The sequence below is a fragment of the Salvelinus namaycush genome, unplaced genomic scaffold (assembly GCF_016432855.1).
Source record: "Salvelinus namaycush isolate Seneca unplaced genomic scaffold, SaNama_1.0 Scaffold458, whole genome shotgun sequence".
Lineage (NCBI taxonomy): Eukaryota > Metazoa > Chordata > Actinopteri > Salmoniformes > Salmonidae > Salvelinus > Salvelinus namaycush.
The window spans coordinates 132,856-146,792 of NW_024061151.1; the positions used below are offsets into that span (position 1 = coordinate 132,856).

A 13,937-nucleotide genomic window follows, 5' to 3' on the forward strand; every position below is an offset into this window, starting at 1 on the left:
CTCCTTGCTCTGGACACAGACAGGACAGAGCTGGTACTAGTCCTCTGGGTTAAGGGGACAGTTAGTCTCCTTGCCCTGGAACATAGACAGGACAGAGCTGGTACTAGTCCTCTGGGTTAAGGGGACAGTCAGTCTCCTTGCCCTGGAACACAGACAGGACAGAGCTGGTACTAGTCCTCTGGGTTAAGGGGACAGTTAGTCTCCTTGCCCTGGAACACAGACAGGACAGAGCTGGTACTAGTCCTCTGGGTTAAGGGGACAGTTAGTCTCCTTGCCCTGGAACACAGACAGGACAGAGCTGGTACTAGTCCTCTTGGTTAAGGGGATAGTCGGTATCCTTGTCCTGGAACACAGACAGGACAGAGCTGGTACTAGTCCTCTTGGTTAAGGGGACAGTCAGTCCCAGCATGTCCTTGATGTAAAGGCACTTACATTGTGTGTCTTTTTAAAGCACCAAGGTCATAAACCAGACCCCTTCTGAAATGTTCAGCATATCACCCTGTTCCTGATGCCTGTATGGTCTCAGCTGGTCTCTGTATTACAGAACAGGACTGAGAGGTGGGTCTCAGCTGGTCTCTGTACTACAGAACAGGACTGAGAGGTGGGTCTCAGCTGGTCTCTGTACTACAGAACAGGACTGAGAGGTGGGTCTCAGCTGGTCTCTGTATTACAGAACAGGACTGAGAGGTGGGTCTCAGCTGGTCTCTGTACTACAGAACAGGACTGAGAGGTGGGTCTCAGCTGGTCTCTGTACTACAGAACAGGACTGAGAGGTGGGTCTCAGCTGGTCTCTGTATTACAGAACAGGACTGAGAGGTGGGTCTCAGCTGGTCTCTGTACTACAGAACAGGACTGAGAGGTGGGTCTCAGCTGGTCTCTGTATTACAGAACAGGACTGAGAGGTGGGTCTCAGCTGGTCTCTGTACTACAGAACAGGACTGAGAGGTGGGTCTCAGCTGGTCTCTATACTACAGAACAGGACTGAGAGGTGGGTCTCAGCTGGTCTCTGTATTACAGAACAGGACTGAGAGGTGGGTATCAGCTGGTCTCTGTACTACAGAACAGGACTGAGAGGTGGGTCTCAGCTGGTCTCTGTACTACAGAACAGGACTGAGAGGTGGGTCTCAGCTGGTCTCTGTATTACAGAACAGGACTGAGAGGTGGGTCTCAGCTGGTCTCTGTATTACAGAACAGGACTGAGAGGTGGGTCTCAGCTGGTCTCTGTACTACAGAACAGGACTGAGAGGTGGGTCTCAGCTGGTCTCTGTATTACAGAACAGGACTGAGAGGTGGGTCTCAGCTGGTCTCTATACTACAGAACAGGACTGAGAGGTGGGTCTCAGCTGGTCTCTGTATTACAGAACAGGACTGAGAGGTGGGTCTCAGCTGGTCTCTGTACTACAGAACAGGACTGAGAGGTGGGTCTCAGCTGGTCTCTGTACTACAGAACAGGACTGAGAGGTGGGTCTCAGCTGGTCTCTGTACTACAGAACAGGACTGAGAGGTGGGTCTCAGCTGGTCTCTGTATTACAGAACAGGACTGAGAGGTGGGTCTCAGCTGGTCTCTGTACTACAGAACAGGACTGAGAGGTGGGTCTCAGCTGGTCTCTATACTACAGAACAGGACTGAGAGGTGGGTCTCAGCTGGTCTCTGTACTACAGAACAGGACTGAGAGGTGGGTCTCAGCTGGTCTCTGTACTACAGAACAGGACTGAGAGGTGGGTCTCAGCTGGTCTCTGTATTACAGAACAGGACTGAGAGGTGGGTCTCAGCTGGTCTCTGTATTACAGAACAGGACTGAGAGGTGGGTCTCAGCTGGTCTCTGTATTACAGAACAGGACTGAGAGGTGGGTCTCAGCTGGTCTCTATACTACAGAACAGGACTGAGAGGTGGGTCTCAGCTGGTCTCTGTACTACAGAACAGGACTGAGAGGTGGGTCTCAGCTGGTCTCTGTACTACAGAACAGGACTGAGAGGTGGGTCTCAGCTGGTCTCTGTATTACAGAACAGGACTGAGAGGTGGGTCTCAGCTGGTCTCTGAACTACAGAACAGGACTGAGAGGTGGGTCTCAGCTGGTCTCTGTACTACAGAACAGGACTGAGAGGTGGGTCTCAGCTGGTCTCTGTATTACAGAACAGGACTGAGAGGTGGGTCTCAGCTGGTCTCTGTACTACAGAACAGGACTGAGAGGTGGGTCTCAGCTGGTCTCTATACTACAGAACAGGACTGAGAGGTGGGTCTCAGCTGGTCTCTGTACTACAGAACAGGACTGAGAGGTGGGTCTCAGCTGGTCTCTGTACTACAGAACAGGACTGAGAGGTGGGTCTCAGCTGGTCTCTGTATTACAGAACAGGACTGAGAGGTGGGTCTCAGCTGGTCTCTGAACTACAGAACAGGACTGAGAGGTGGGTCTCAGCTGGTCTCTGTACTACAGAACAGGACTGAGAGGTGGGTCTCAGCTGGTCTCTGTATTACAGAACAGGACTGAGAGGTGGGTCTCAGCTGGTCTCTGTACTACAGAACAGGACTGAGAGGTGGGTCTCAGCTGGTCTCTGTACTACAGAACAGGACTGAGAGGTGGGTCTCAGCTGGTCTCTGTATTACAGAACAGGACTGAGAGGTGGGTCTCAACTGGTCTCTGTACTACAGAACAGGACTGAGAGGTGGGTCTCAGCTGGTCTCTGTACTACAGAACAGGACTGAGAGGTGGGTCTCAGCTGGTCTCTGTACTACAGAACAGGACTGAGAGGTGGTTCTCAGCTGGTCTCTGTACTACAGAACAGGACTGAGAGGTGGGTCTCAGCTGGTCTCTGTACTACAGAACAGAACTGAGAGGTGGGTCTCAGCTGGTCTCTGTACTACAGAACAGGACTGAGAGGTGGGTCTCAGCTGGTCTCTGTACTACAGAACAGGACTGAGAGGTGGGTCTCAGCTGGTCTCTGTACTACAGAACAGGACTGAGAGGTGGGTCTCAGCTGGTCTCTGTATTACAGAACAGGACTGAGAGGTGGGTCTCAGCTGGTCTCTGTACTACAGAACAGGACTGAGAGGTGGGTCTCAGCTGGTCTCTGTACTACAGAACAGGACTGAGAGGTGGGTCTCAGCTGGTCTCTATACTACAGAACAGGACTGAGAGGTGGGTCTCAGCTGGTCTCTGTACTACAGAACAGGACTGAGAGGTGGGTCTCAGCTGGTCTCTGTACTACAGAACAGGACTGAGAGGTGGGTCTCAGCTGGTCTCTGTACTACAGAACAGGACTGAGAGGTGGGTCTCAGCTGGTCTCTGTACTACAGAACAGGACTGAGAGGTGGGGGAGCTATAAATGCTTTCACCATGTCAACTAGTTATTCCACCATGTCAACTAGTTATTCCACCATGTCAACTAGAGTTATTCCACCATGTCAACTAGAGTTATTCCACCATGTCAACTAGTTATTCCACCATGTCAACTAGAGTTATTCCACCATGTCAACTAGAGTTATTCCACCATGTCAACTAGTTATTCCACCATGTCAACTAGAGTTATTCCACCAGGTCAACTAGAGTTATTCCACCATGTCAACTAGAGTTATTCCACCATGTCAATTAGAGTTATTCCACCATTTCAACTAGAGTTATTCCACCATGTCAACTAGAGTTATTCCACCATGTTAACTAAAGTTATTCCACCATGTCAACTAGAGTTATTCCACTATGTCACCTAGAGTTATTCCACCATGTCAACGAGAGTTATTCCACCATGTCAACTAGAGTTATTCCACCATGTCAACTAGAGTTATTCCACCATGTCAACTAGAGTTATTCCACCACGTCAACTAGAGTTATTCCACCTTGTCAACTAGAGTTATTCCACCACATCAACTAGAGTTATTCCACCACGTCAACTAGTTATTCCACCACGTCAACTAGAGTTATTCCACCATGTCAACTAGAGTTATTCCACCATGTCAACTAGAGTTATTCCACCATGTCAACTAGAGTTATTCCACCATGTCAACCAGAGTTATTCCACCATGTCAACTAGTTATTCCACCACGTCAACTAGTTATTCCACCACGTCAACTAGAGTTATTCCACCACATCAACTAGAGTTATTCCACCATGTCAACTAGAGTTATTCCACCATGTTAACTAAAGTTATTCCACCATACTTATACAACACTTACTAAAATATGTATCTACACACAGTCACATCATGTTCAACTAGTGTGTCTGTGAAATGATCAGCCGTGTATTGTTGCCTCTGAGACAATCTACAGTGTGTGTGTGTGTGTGTGTGTGTGTGTGTGTGTGTGTGTGTGTGTGTGTGTGTGTGTGTGTGTGTGTGTGTGTGTGTGTGTGTGTGTGTGTGTGTGTGTGTGTGTGTGTGTGTGTGTGTCTCAATAGCTGTTCTAAATGCTGTCTTTTTAAATACTTGTCCTGTGTCTTGGTTGGATAACAGGGACATGATGTGGACAGGTGGGGGGCAGGTCAAGGACACGGTAGAAAGGACGACAGCTGCAGATTACAGGATACCACTGGTCTGTAGCCCAGACGACACACACAACACGTGTTCAGTAGAGCACACCGTAGCAGAAGTCAGTCCCTCCCTGTTTCAGTCCGTTTGGGGCGTGATGAACCAGACCCAGCTCTCTGCAGACGGCCGGGGATACCACAGTCGTTTATCACACCCCTACGCACCCCCAGTGTCCCAACTAAGAGAGTGAATATCTCTGACTGCAAATACGTCTCAAATAGCCCACTATTCTCATATAGAGCTGATGGGCTTTGGTCACGGGTAGGGTACTAGAGAGGGAATAGGGGGCCGTTTGGGAGGAGAGCTGTGTTTTGCTCCCAACGTTGTGTTCCACTAAGAGGCTTTGCTTCACCACCTCTCTCTATTGCAGAGGTTCTGGTACCAGAACAGATGTCTTCACCACCTCTCTGTATTGCAGAGGTTCTGGTTCCAGAACAGATGTCTTCACCACCTCTCTGTATTGCAGAGATTCTGGTTCCAGAACAGATGTCTTCACCACCTCTCTGTATTGCAGAGGTTCTGGTACCAGAACAGATGTCTTCACCACCTCTCTGTATTGCAGAGGTTCTGGTTCCAGAACAGATGTCTTCACCACCTCTCTGTATTGCAGAGGTTCTGGTACCAGAACAGATGTCTTCACCACCTCTCTCTATTGCAGAGGTTCTGGTACCAGAACAGATGTCTTCACCACCTCTCTGTATTGCAGAGGTTCTGGTACCAGAACAGATGTCTTCACCACCTCTCTCTATTGCAGAGGTTCTGGTACCAGAACAGATGTCTTCACCACCTCTCTGTATTGCAGAGGTTCTGGTACCAGAACAGATGTCTTCACCACCTCTCTGTATTGCAGAGGTTCTGGTACCAGAACAGATGTCTTCACCACCTCTCTCTATTGCAGAGGTTCTGGTACCAGAACAGATGTCTTCACCACCTCTCTGTATTGCAGAGGTTCTGGTACCAGAACAGATGTCTTCACCACCTCTCTGTATTGCAGAGGTTCTGGTACCAGAACAGATGTCTTCACCACCTCTCTCTATTGCAGAGGTTCTGGTTCCAGAACAGATGTCTTCACCACCTCTCTGTATTGCAGAGGTTCTGGTTCCAGAACAGATGTCTTCACCACCTCTCTCTATTGCAGAGGTTCTGGTACCAGAACAGATGTCTTCACCACCTCTCTGTATTGCAGAGGTTCTGGTACCAGAACAGATGTCTTCACCACCTCTCTGTATTGTAGAGGTTCTGGTACCAGAACAGATGTCTTCACCACCTCTCTCTATTGCAGAGGTTCTGGTTCCAGAACAGATGTCTTCACCACCTCTCTGTATTGTAGAGGTTCTGGTACCAGAACAGATGTCTTCACCACCTCTCTGTATTGTAGAGGTTCTGGTTCCAGAACAGATGTCTTCACCACCTCTCTGTATTGCAGAGGTTCTGGTTCCAGAACAGATGTCTTCACCACCTCTCTGTATTGCAGAGGTTCTGGTACCAGAACAGATGTCTTCACCACCTCTCTCTATTGCAGAGGTTCTGGTACCAGAACAGATGTCTTCACCACCTCTCTCTATTGCAGAGGTTCTGGTTCCAGAACAGATGTCTTCACCACCTCTCTGTATTGCAGAGGTTCTGGTTCCAGAACAGATGTCTTCACCACCTCTCTGTATTGTAGAGGTTCTGGTTCCAGAACAGATGTCTTCACCACCTCTCTGTATTGTAGAGGTTCTGGTTCCAGAACAGATGTCTTCACCACCTCTCTGTATTGCAGAGGTTCTGGTACCAGAACAGATGTCTTCACCACCTCTCTGTATTGTAGAGGTTCTGGTTCCAGAACAGATGTCTTCACCACCTCTCTCTATTGCAGAGGTTCTGGTACCAGAACAGATGTCTTCACCACCTCTCTGTATTGCAGAGGTTCTGGTACCAGAACAGATGTCTTCACCACCTCTCTGTATTGCAGAGGTTCTGGTTCCAGAACAGATGTCTTCACCACCTCTCTGTATTGAAGAGATTCTGGTACCAAAACAGATGTGTTTGTGTCAACACTAATGAGGTTAGTTCAGTTCAGGACAAACAGGAGAAGAAACAAAACAGTCAGGAACTGAGTGGACAGAGAGCTAGCGACCTTGACAGCATTAGATGGGCCAATTCTACCACTAATAACACCTGAACATGTGACCTTATTGTGTCTCTGTCCTCCTCCTCTCTGGAGAACAATGACTGTCTGTAACACATGGAGCAACTGTTACTGCCAGTGACCTGCCTGGAATGGACCCCAGGACTACTTGAACAAAGGACAGGCCTGACAGGGAGCGTAGCTACTTGAATGGACACCAGCACTACTTGAACAAAGGACAGGCCTGACAGAGAGCGTAGCTACTTGAATGGACACCAGGACTACTTGAACAAAGGACAGGCCTCACAGAGAGCGTAGCTACTTGAATGGACCCCAGGACTACTTGAACAAAGGACAGGCCTGACAGAGAGCGTAGCTACTTGAATGGACACCAGGACTACTTGAACAAAGGACAGGCCTGACAGAGAGCGTAGCTACTTGAATGGACACCAGGACTACTTGAACAAAGGACAGGCCTGACAGAGAGCGTAGCTACTTGAATGGACACCAGGACTACTTGAACAAAGGACAGGCCTGACAGAGAGTGTAGCTACTTGAATGGACACCAGGACTACTTGAACAAAGGACAGGCCTGGCAGAGAGCGTAGCTACTTGAATGGACACCAGGACTACTTGAACAAAGGACAGGCCTGACAGAGAGCGTATCTACTTGAATGGACACCAGGACTACTTGAACAAAGGACAGGCCTGACAGGGAGCGTAGCTACTTGAATGGACACCAGGACTACTTGAACAAAGGACAGGCCTGACAGGGAGCGTAGCTACTTGAATGGACACCAGGACTACTTGAACAAAGGACAGGCCTGACAGGGAGCGTAGCTACTTGAATGGACAACATGACTACTTGAACAAAGGACAGGCCTGACAGGGAGTGTAGCTACTTGAATGGACAACATGACTACTTGAACAAAGGACAGGCCTGACAGGGAGCGTTGCTACTTGAATGGGCACCAGGACTACTTGAACAAAGGACAGGCCTGACAGGGAGCGTAGCTACTTGAATGGACACCAGGACTACTTGAACAAAGGACAGGCCTGACAGGGAGCGTAGCTACTTGAATGGACACCAGGACTACTTGAACAAAGGACAGGCCTGACAGGGAGCGTAGCTACTTGAATGGACACCAGGACTACTTGAACAAAGGACAGGCCTGACAGGGAGCGTAGCTACTTGAATGGACACCAGGACTACTTGAACAAAGGACAGGCCTGACAGGGAGTGTAGCTACTTGAATGGACAACATGACTACTTGAACAAAGGACAGGCCTGACAGGGAGCGTTGCTACTTGAATGGGCACCAGGACTACTTGAACAAAGGACAGGCCTGACAGGGAGCGTAGCTACTTGAATGGACACCAGGACTACTTGAACAAAGGACAGGCCTGACAGGGAGCGTAGCTACTTGAATGGACACCAGGACTACTTGAACAAAGGACAGGCCTGACAGGGAGCGTAGCTACTTGAATGGACACCAGGACTACTTGAACAAAGGACAGGCCTGACAGGGAGCGTAGCTACTTGAATGGACACCAGGACTACTTGAACAAAGGACAGGCCTGACAGGGAGCGTAGCTACTTGAATGGACACCAGGACTACTTGAACAAAGGACAGGCCTGACAGGGAGCGTAGCTACTTGAATGGACACCAGGACTACTTGAACAAAGGACAGGCCTGACAGGGAGCGTAGCTACTTGAATGGACACCAGGACTACTTGAACAAAGGACAGGCCTGACAGGGAGCGTAGCTACTTGAATGGACACCAGGACTACTTGAACAAAGGACAGGCCTGACAGGGAGTGTAGCTACTATAACATGATTCCAACCACCAGCGTAGCTGCATTAAGTTGCATAATTCTTTATTAGACTACTGATTGATAGACTATATTGTCTCACAATTGTATTGGGAAGGGCACCAATCCCCCCCCCTCCCAGTGAAAGTTAGTTTTACAGAGTCGTCAGATCTATGTTCAAATCTATGGACTTTATGACTAGAGGTAAATAATTGAGTAGATCAGAGAGCGACATGGTGAATTTATGATACAACATTGTTATTACACCTAACACTGTCTGAACCTGATAATGAACAGATAACCTGATTGAATAGTATCAGTACTCAGAGAACAGTGGAGTTACACACATGACCATTGATTATACCTGCCCTCAGGACAGAGACAGAGACTGGTGAGAAATATGTCTGTTCCTCACAGCACAGAGACAGAGACTGGTGAGAAATATGTCTGTTCCTCTCAGCACAGAGACTGGTGAGAAATATGTCTGTTCCTCACAGCACAGAGACTGGTGAGAAATATGTCTGTTCCTCTCAGCACAGAGACTGGTGAGAAATATGTCTGTTCCTCACAGCACAGAGACTGGTGAGAAATATGTCTGTTCCTCACAGCACAGAGACTGGTGAGAAATATGTCTGTTCCTCTCAGCACAGAGACTGGTGAGAAATATGTCTGTTCCTCTCAGCACAGAGACTGGTGAGAAATATGTCTGTTCCTCACAGCACAGAGACTGGTGAGAAATATGTCTGTTCCTCTCAGCACAGAGACTGGTGAGAAATATGTCTGTTCCTCACAGCACAGAGACTGGTGAGAAATATGTCTGTTCCTCACAGCACAGAGACTGGTGAGAAATATGTCTGTTCCTCTCAGCACAGAGACTGGTGAGAAATATGTCTGTTCCTCTCAGCACAGAGACTGGTGAGAAATATGTCTGTTCCTCTCAGCACAGAGACTGGTGAGAAATATGTCTGTTCCTCTCAGCACAGAGACTGGTGAACTTCCTGGACAGGTTTTATTTTCCGTAAATCATAGTTCAAGATAAAACACAAGGCCCAATAAAATCCTCTGTCAGGAGAAAGCTGCTGAGCTGCTGAGCTAGTCCTTCTGGCTGAGTCTATATTTATAGCTATTTGAAGGAAGGGCTAAATAAAGCAATGGAGGCTCCTCCTTCATTTAGCTAGAGTCCAAATCCTCCATTACTTCAGGACACGCTTATAGATCCTGCTGGACTAACTATCCACCAGTATTAAAACATTACAATATCATTTCATGTTTACATTTGGTTCATGTTTACACCCCCCAACATATGTCCCTTATAGTCTCGATTGATAAAATAAAGACATACCTGTCTGAAATCATGTGCAGACATCCGGTAGGCTAAATCAGTTGACTACCGTAGCTACACTGTACAACAGTAAGAGTTGTGTCAACCTCCCAAGACACATAGCCTCTGCTACCTGAGTATCTCTGTCAACGTGACTATCGTAACAATAAATAAAACGGCATCTTTTTCGACAGCATGCAAACTCATATTAAATCTGAACCTTCGATTTCCGAATCCATGTGCGTTCCAACCCGAGCAGGAAGGAAGGGTTCGTTACCGCTACCCATCCCCCCCCACACACAACAACACACAATACACAATACACTGGCCCTGGCTTCGAGACAAGACTCTTATCGTGTGGCCTCACATTTTATACCAGTCTGACAACATGCTAACATCTTAACTAACTGTCAACTCAACACCGCTGTAGACATGCACAACATCAACAAAAATCCTAAATATGGTGTCTGGGTTTTTGCAAGTTGCAACTGTATTACTGAGTAGGCTAACTAACGTTATAGCTCCAAGCTTGAAATCTAGCCTATGCCGTCTGCTACGATCATCTTAAAAGTTACAACACCGTAAAGAACGAATACCGTGTACCCCTTCCACTGTCATAAATAACACAATAAGCACACGTGACATAGGCTACTACTGTACGTGTTATCTAGGATTACATGATATAGCTTGATATCTATGTATTGCCTGCTGTACCCTACACGTGCTATACCCTATAATGTACACCTCAAGTGACAGTGTGGCAGGACAACTTGTTACATGGTGGCATTTCGTTTAGCTGAATCTAAATCAAACCGCGGCGCTACATTGTAACAACCGTGTAACGACCACCCTCCCTGTTCGCAACAACTGCAACAGCTCGCAACAAAACCTGTTTTTACTGAAGCCTGTCTACGGTCTCTATAGCCTATAGGTAAGCGATGCACTGTTTAAATTAAACTACTGTATCCATTGCAATAGGCAGAAGAGCCCGATGTTTAGTCCACAGTCAACCCACAAGCAAGCAGGGCTCCGTAGGCTACGTACCGTGAGCGACTTGATATTCCTGAGGGGTGGTAGTGTGACGGGCGATTGCGGGTCTGTCGTTGCTCCGACCCGGGGACCCCCGACTCCGATTCCGGGGGAAGACTGTAGCTGGCAGATCTCACCCCCTTTGCCTGCAGATCGTACAAAATGACACACGAAATTAGGTTAATCTGAATGGGTCTATTTACCCACATAGGCCACCTCAGAGTTATTAGGCTATAAAGTAGGCTATGGACTCTGCCTTAATCCCTTTTAAGGATAGTCATTTAAGCAGGCATTTGGGGGTCATTTTAGGTGTAAATCCTTCTTTGCGACAATGGCTTCGGAAAACAGGAAGCCTAATTCCACATTATTTGTGCTTGGAACAACAGATGATGACCGCCAGAATGTAGGCTACCCTGGTTGTAGATCCTTTTGCGCCCCATAGTCGTGTAGCATATAGAGATCGTAAAAAACAACACAGCCAACCAGTCACAGAAACCAGTGGGCATATGATTCCGTCGTGCTTGCAGAAATAAACCTGTGTTCTCTCTGACACACATACTGTCATATGGGATAAATAACACACCAGCATTTGACTTTGGTTTTTCAAACAGCCCACTTCAGGCTTTAGAGAAGAAAAACAATCCCCGAATGTATCGCCATTAACTGCTCAAAACATAGAGCAGGGATACACTATTTTAGCAAAGGCTACCCCCTCGTCAACAGACCAGGGAAACCCGAAGCAAGACTCGGCGTAAACGTGTAATAAACTTGTTACAAAGGACCCGACAAAAAGGCATAAAATCCATCAACAATATTCCGCCGGCGATCAAAGTGAGTTTAACCGTATTGTTTAGCCCGTTCGGCTCCATATTGTTGTTCCTTACCAGTTGGGTAGACGGCAGCGTACGGCTTCTTGGATAACATGGCCGCTGGAGAGTCACACACAGAAAAACCCACTTCAGAATCTCCCCTCCTCCCACTCGGCTGTGTGATCACCAATTTCGCTACTCCAATCAGCTACATCCAGTCTTGCATTCGCAACGTGCAACTCTGCAAAACTGGGAAGTCTTCCATAAACACCAGCTGAAATGTTGCTTCTGCTGCCACCATCGCTTGGAAATGCAACCCAAAAACACGAACCTATAGATACAAAAAAAATATCCAACGCTAGGCTACCGTAGAGCAATACAACAACAAAAACTCCGTGTTTTTTCTTTTCAACACCAGCAACATTCGAACGTTAGATGCAGCAGGAGCGGCATCATTCTCTCTCACATACACAGTAAATACAAAGTCGGTCAACAAGTTTGGGTGTCGCCTTCTCCTTATCTATCGTCCTTGCACTCATCCACCTCGCTCTCTCTCTCTCTCTCTCTCTCTCTCTCTCTCTCACTAATGAGCGTGAGATGTGGTTGGTTCCGTTGCTAAGCTGGCGACGCACCACCAGTCTATGTTCCAGCGGGAACCGACAGACATCCTTCATCAGGGAAGTCCTCTTGGCCACTTGGCGATCACTAACCCAAACCCAACCACCCCATTAATTAGTACAACGTGATAGGAAGAGCTATACGAACTTTTCTGACTTGCAACTATCCAAAACCTAAAACAGAACTTTACCTTAACCCTAAACCTTAACCAAACACTTGACCCCCCCCCCCCTAACCACAATCTTTTCTAATTCTGAAATTAAACATCGGTTTGCACGTCAGAATAGTCTGTATAGCCCTATCTACATACGATACTCTACCGCACTGTGGTGCCCCACGTTGGTGCCCCGCTGAACCAGTATGTGTCTAACATACACAAGCCCATAATGAGACCTCCAGGAAACACACTATGGGACTTCAACATGCATTCTCTTTAGACAACAGCAACTGAAATCCCTATTGTACATTATTTCAACAGTGAGCTTTTAGTACGCAGACTCTCTCATTACTGTTTGAGTTGCAGCTGTTTCAGACTGCAAAGGGGTACAACTGTGTTTCATCTGTTACAGATTCATGACATTTTGGATTTACACATTTAGTTCGTCAACTTTACTAAACCGTTGTGTTATTCGTTCTCACAGGACTACAACTATCCCTTTTATTGGTTGGTACTGATACTGACCTGTCTGTCATTGGTTGGTACTGATACTGACCTGTCTGTCATTGGTTGGTACTGATACTGACCTGTTTGTCATTGGTTGGTACTGATACCGACCTGTCTGTCATTGGTTGGTACTGATACTGACCTGTCTGTCATTGGTTGGTACTGATACTGACCTGTCTTCTATTGGTTGGTACTGATACTGACCTGTCTGTCATTGGTTGGTACTGATACTGACCTGTCTGTCATTGGTTGGTACTGATACTGACCTGTCTGTCATTGGTTGGTACTGATACTGACCTGTCTGTCATTGGTTGGTACTGATACTGACCTGTCTGTCATTGGTTGGTACTGATACTGACCTGTCTGTCATTGGTTGGTACTGATACTGACCTGTCTGTCATTGGTTGTTACTGATACGGACCTGTCTTCTATTCTCGAGTACTTTCTTATTCAGGTTTGCATTTATTTTTGGTGATCTAGTATAATTGCATTGTTAAGGAAGAGCTGACCAGCAAGCATTTCACTGTACTGTTTACTCCTGTTGTATCCTGTGGTGCACGTGACAAATAAACTCTGATTTGAGTTGAGCTAGAGTGCAATTTAAGTGCAAACCGTTTACGAATCTGCATTATTAGAACTGAATTAGTGCTGTGTTAGTTTAGCAACCTACCTTGAAAACACGGCATGGAGGATGTCTGGCAGGCTGCAAACTATTGCAATATTCCCCAAGTGAAGTGAACTATGGATTGAAGCTTGGTGGAATGGACGAATGTACTGACCACTAGAGGGTTTAGCTCCTTCAACGTCTACTCCCCCAGTCTCAGCCCTGACCATACAGGAGTCAGGAGTGACCGCACGCACGCACGCACGCACGCACGCACGCACACGCACACGCACACACACACACACACACACACACACACACACACACACACACACACACACTGAAATTAAAAATAAAAGCAGTGAGATCCTTCCATACACACTAGCATGGTGTCCCTCTGAGTCAGACTAGTAAAACTAAGTGCATGCTCTTCAACCGATTGCTGCCCG

The 13,937-nt window shown here is 47.3% G+C and overlaps 1 protein-coding gene across 1 annotated transcript in view; it reads right to left on the bottom strand.

Annotated features, from left to right (window-relative positions):
- Positions 1-12,082, bottom strand: part of dyrk2 (dual-specificity tyrosine-(Y)-phosphorylation regulated kinase 2) — a 26,498-nt gene extending 14,416 nt beyond the window's left edge. Inside the window, exons 1-2 of the mRNA XM_038986353.1 lie at positions 11,678-12,082; positions 10,809-10,939 (exon numbers count right to left, since the gene is read on the bottom strand). Coding sequence (XP_038842281.1) covers positions 10,809-10,939; positions 11,678-11,717 — 171 coding nt within the window. The 5' untranslated portion in view covers positions 11,718-12,082. The remainder of the gene's footprint in view (positions 1-10,808; positions 10,940-11,677) is intronic.
- Positions 12,083-13,937: the final 1,855 nt, after the last annotated feature.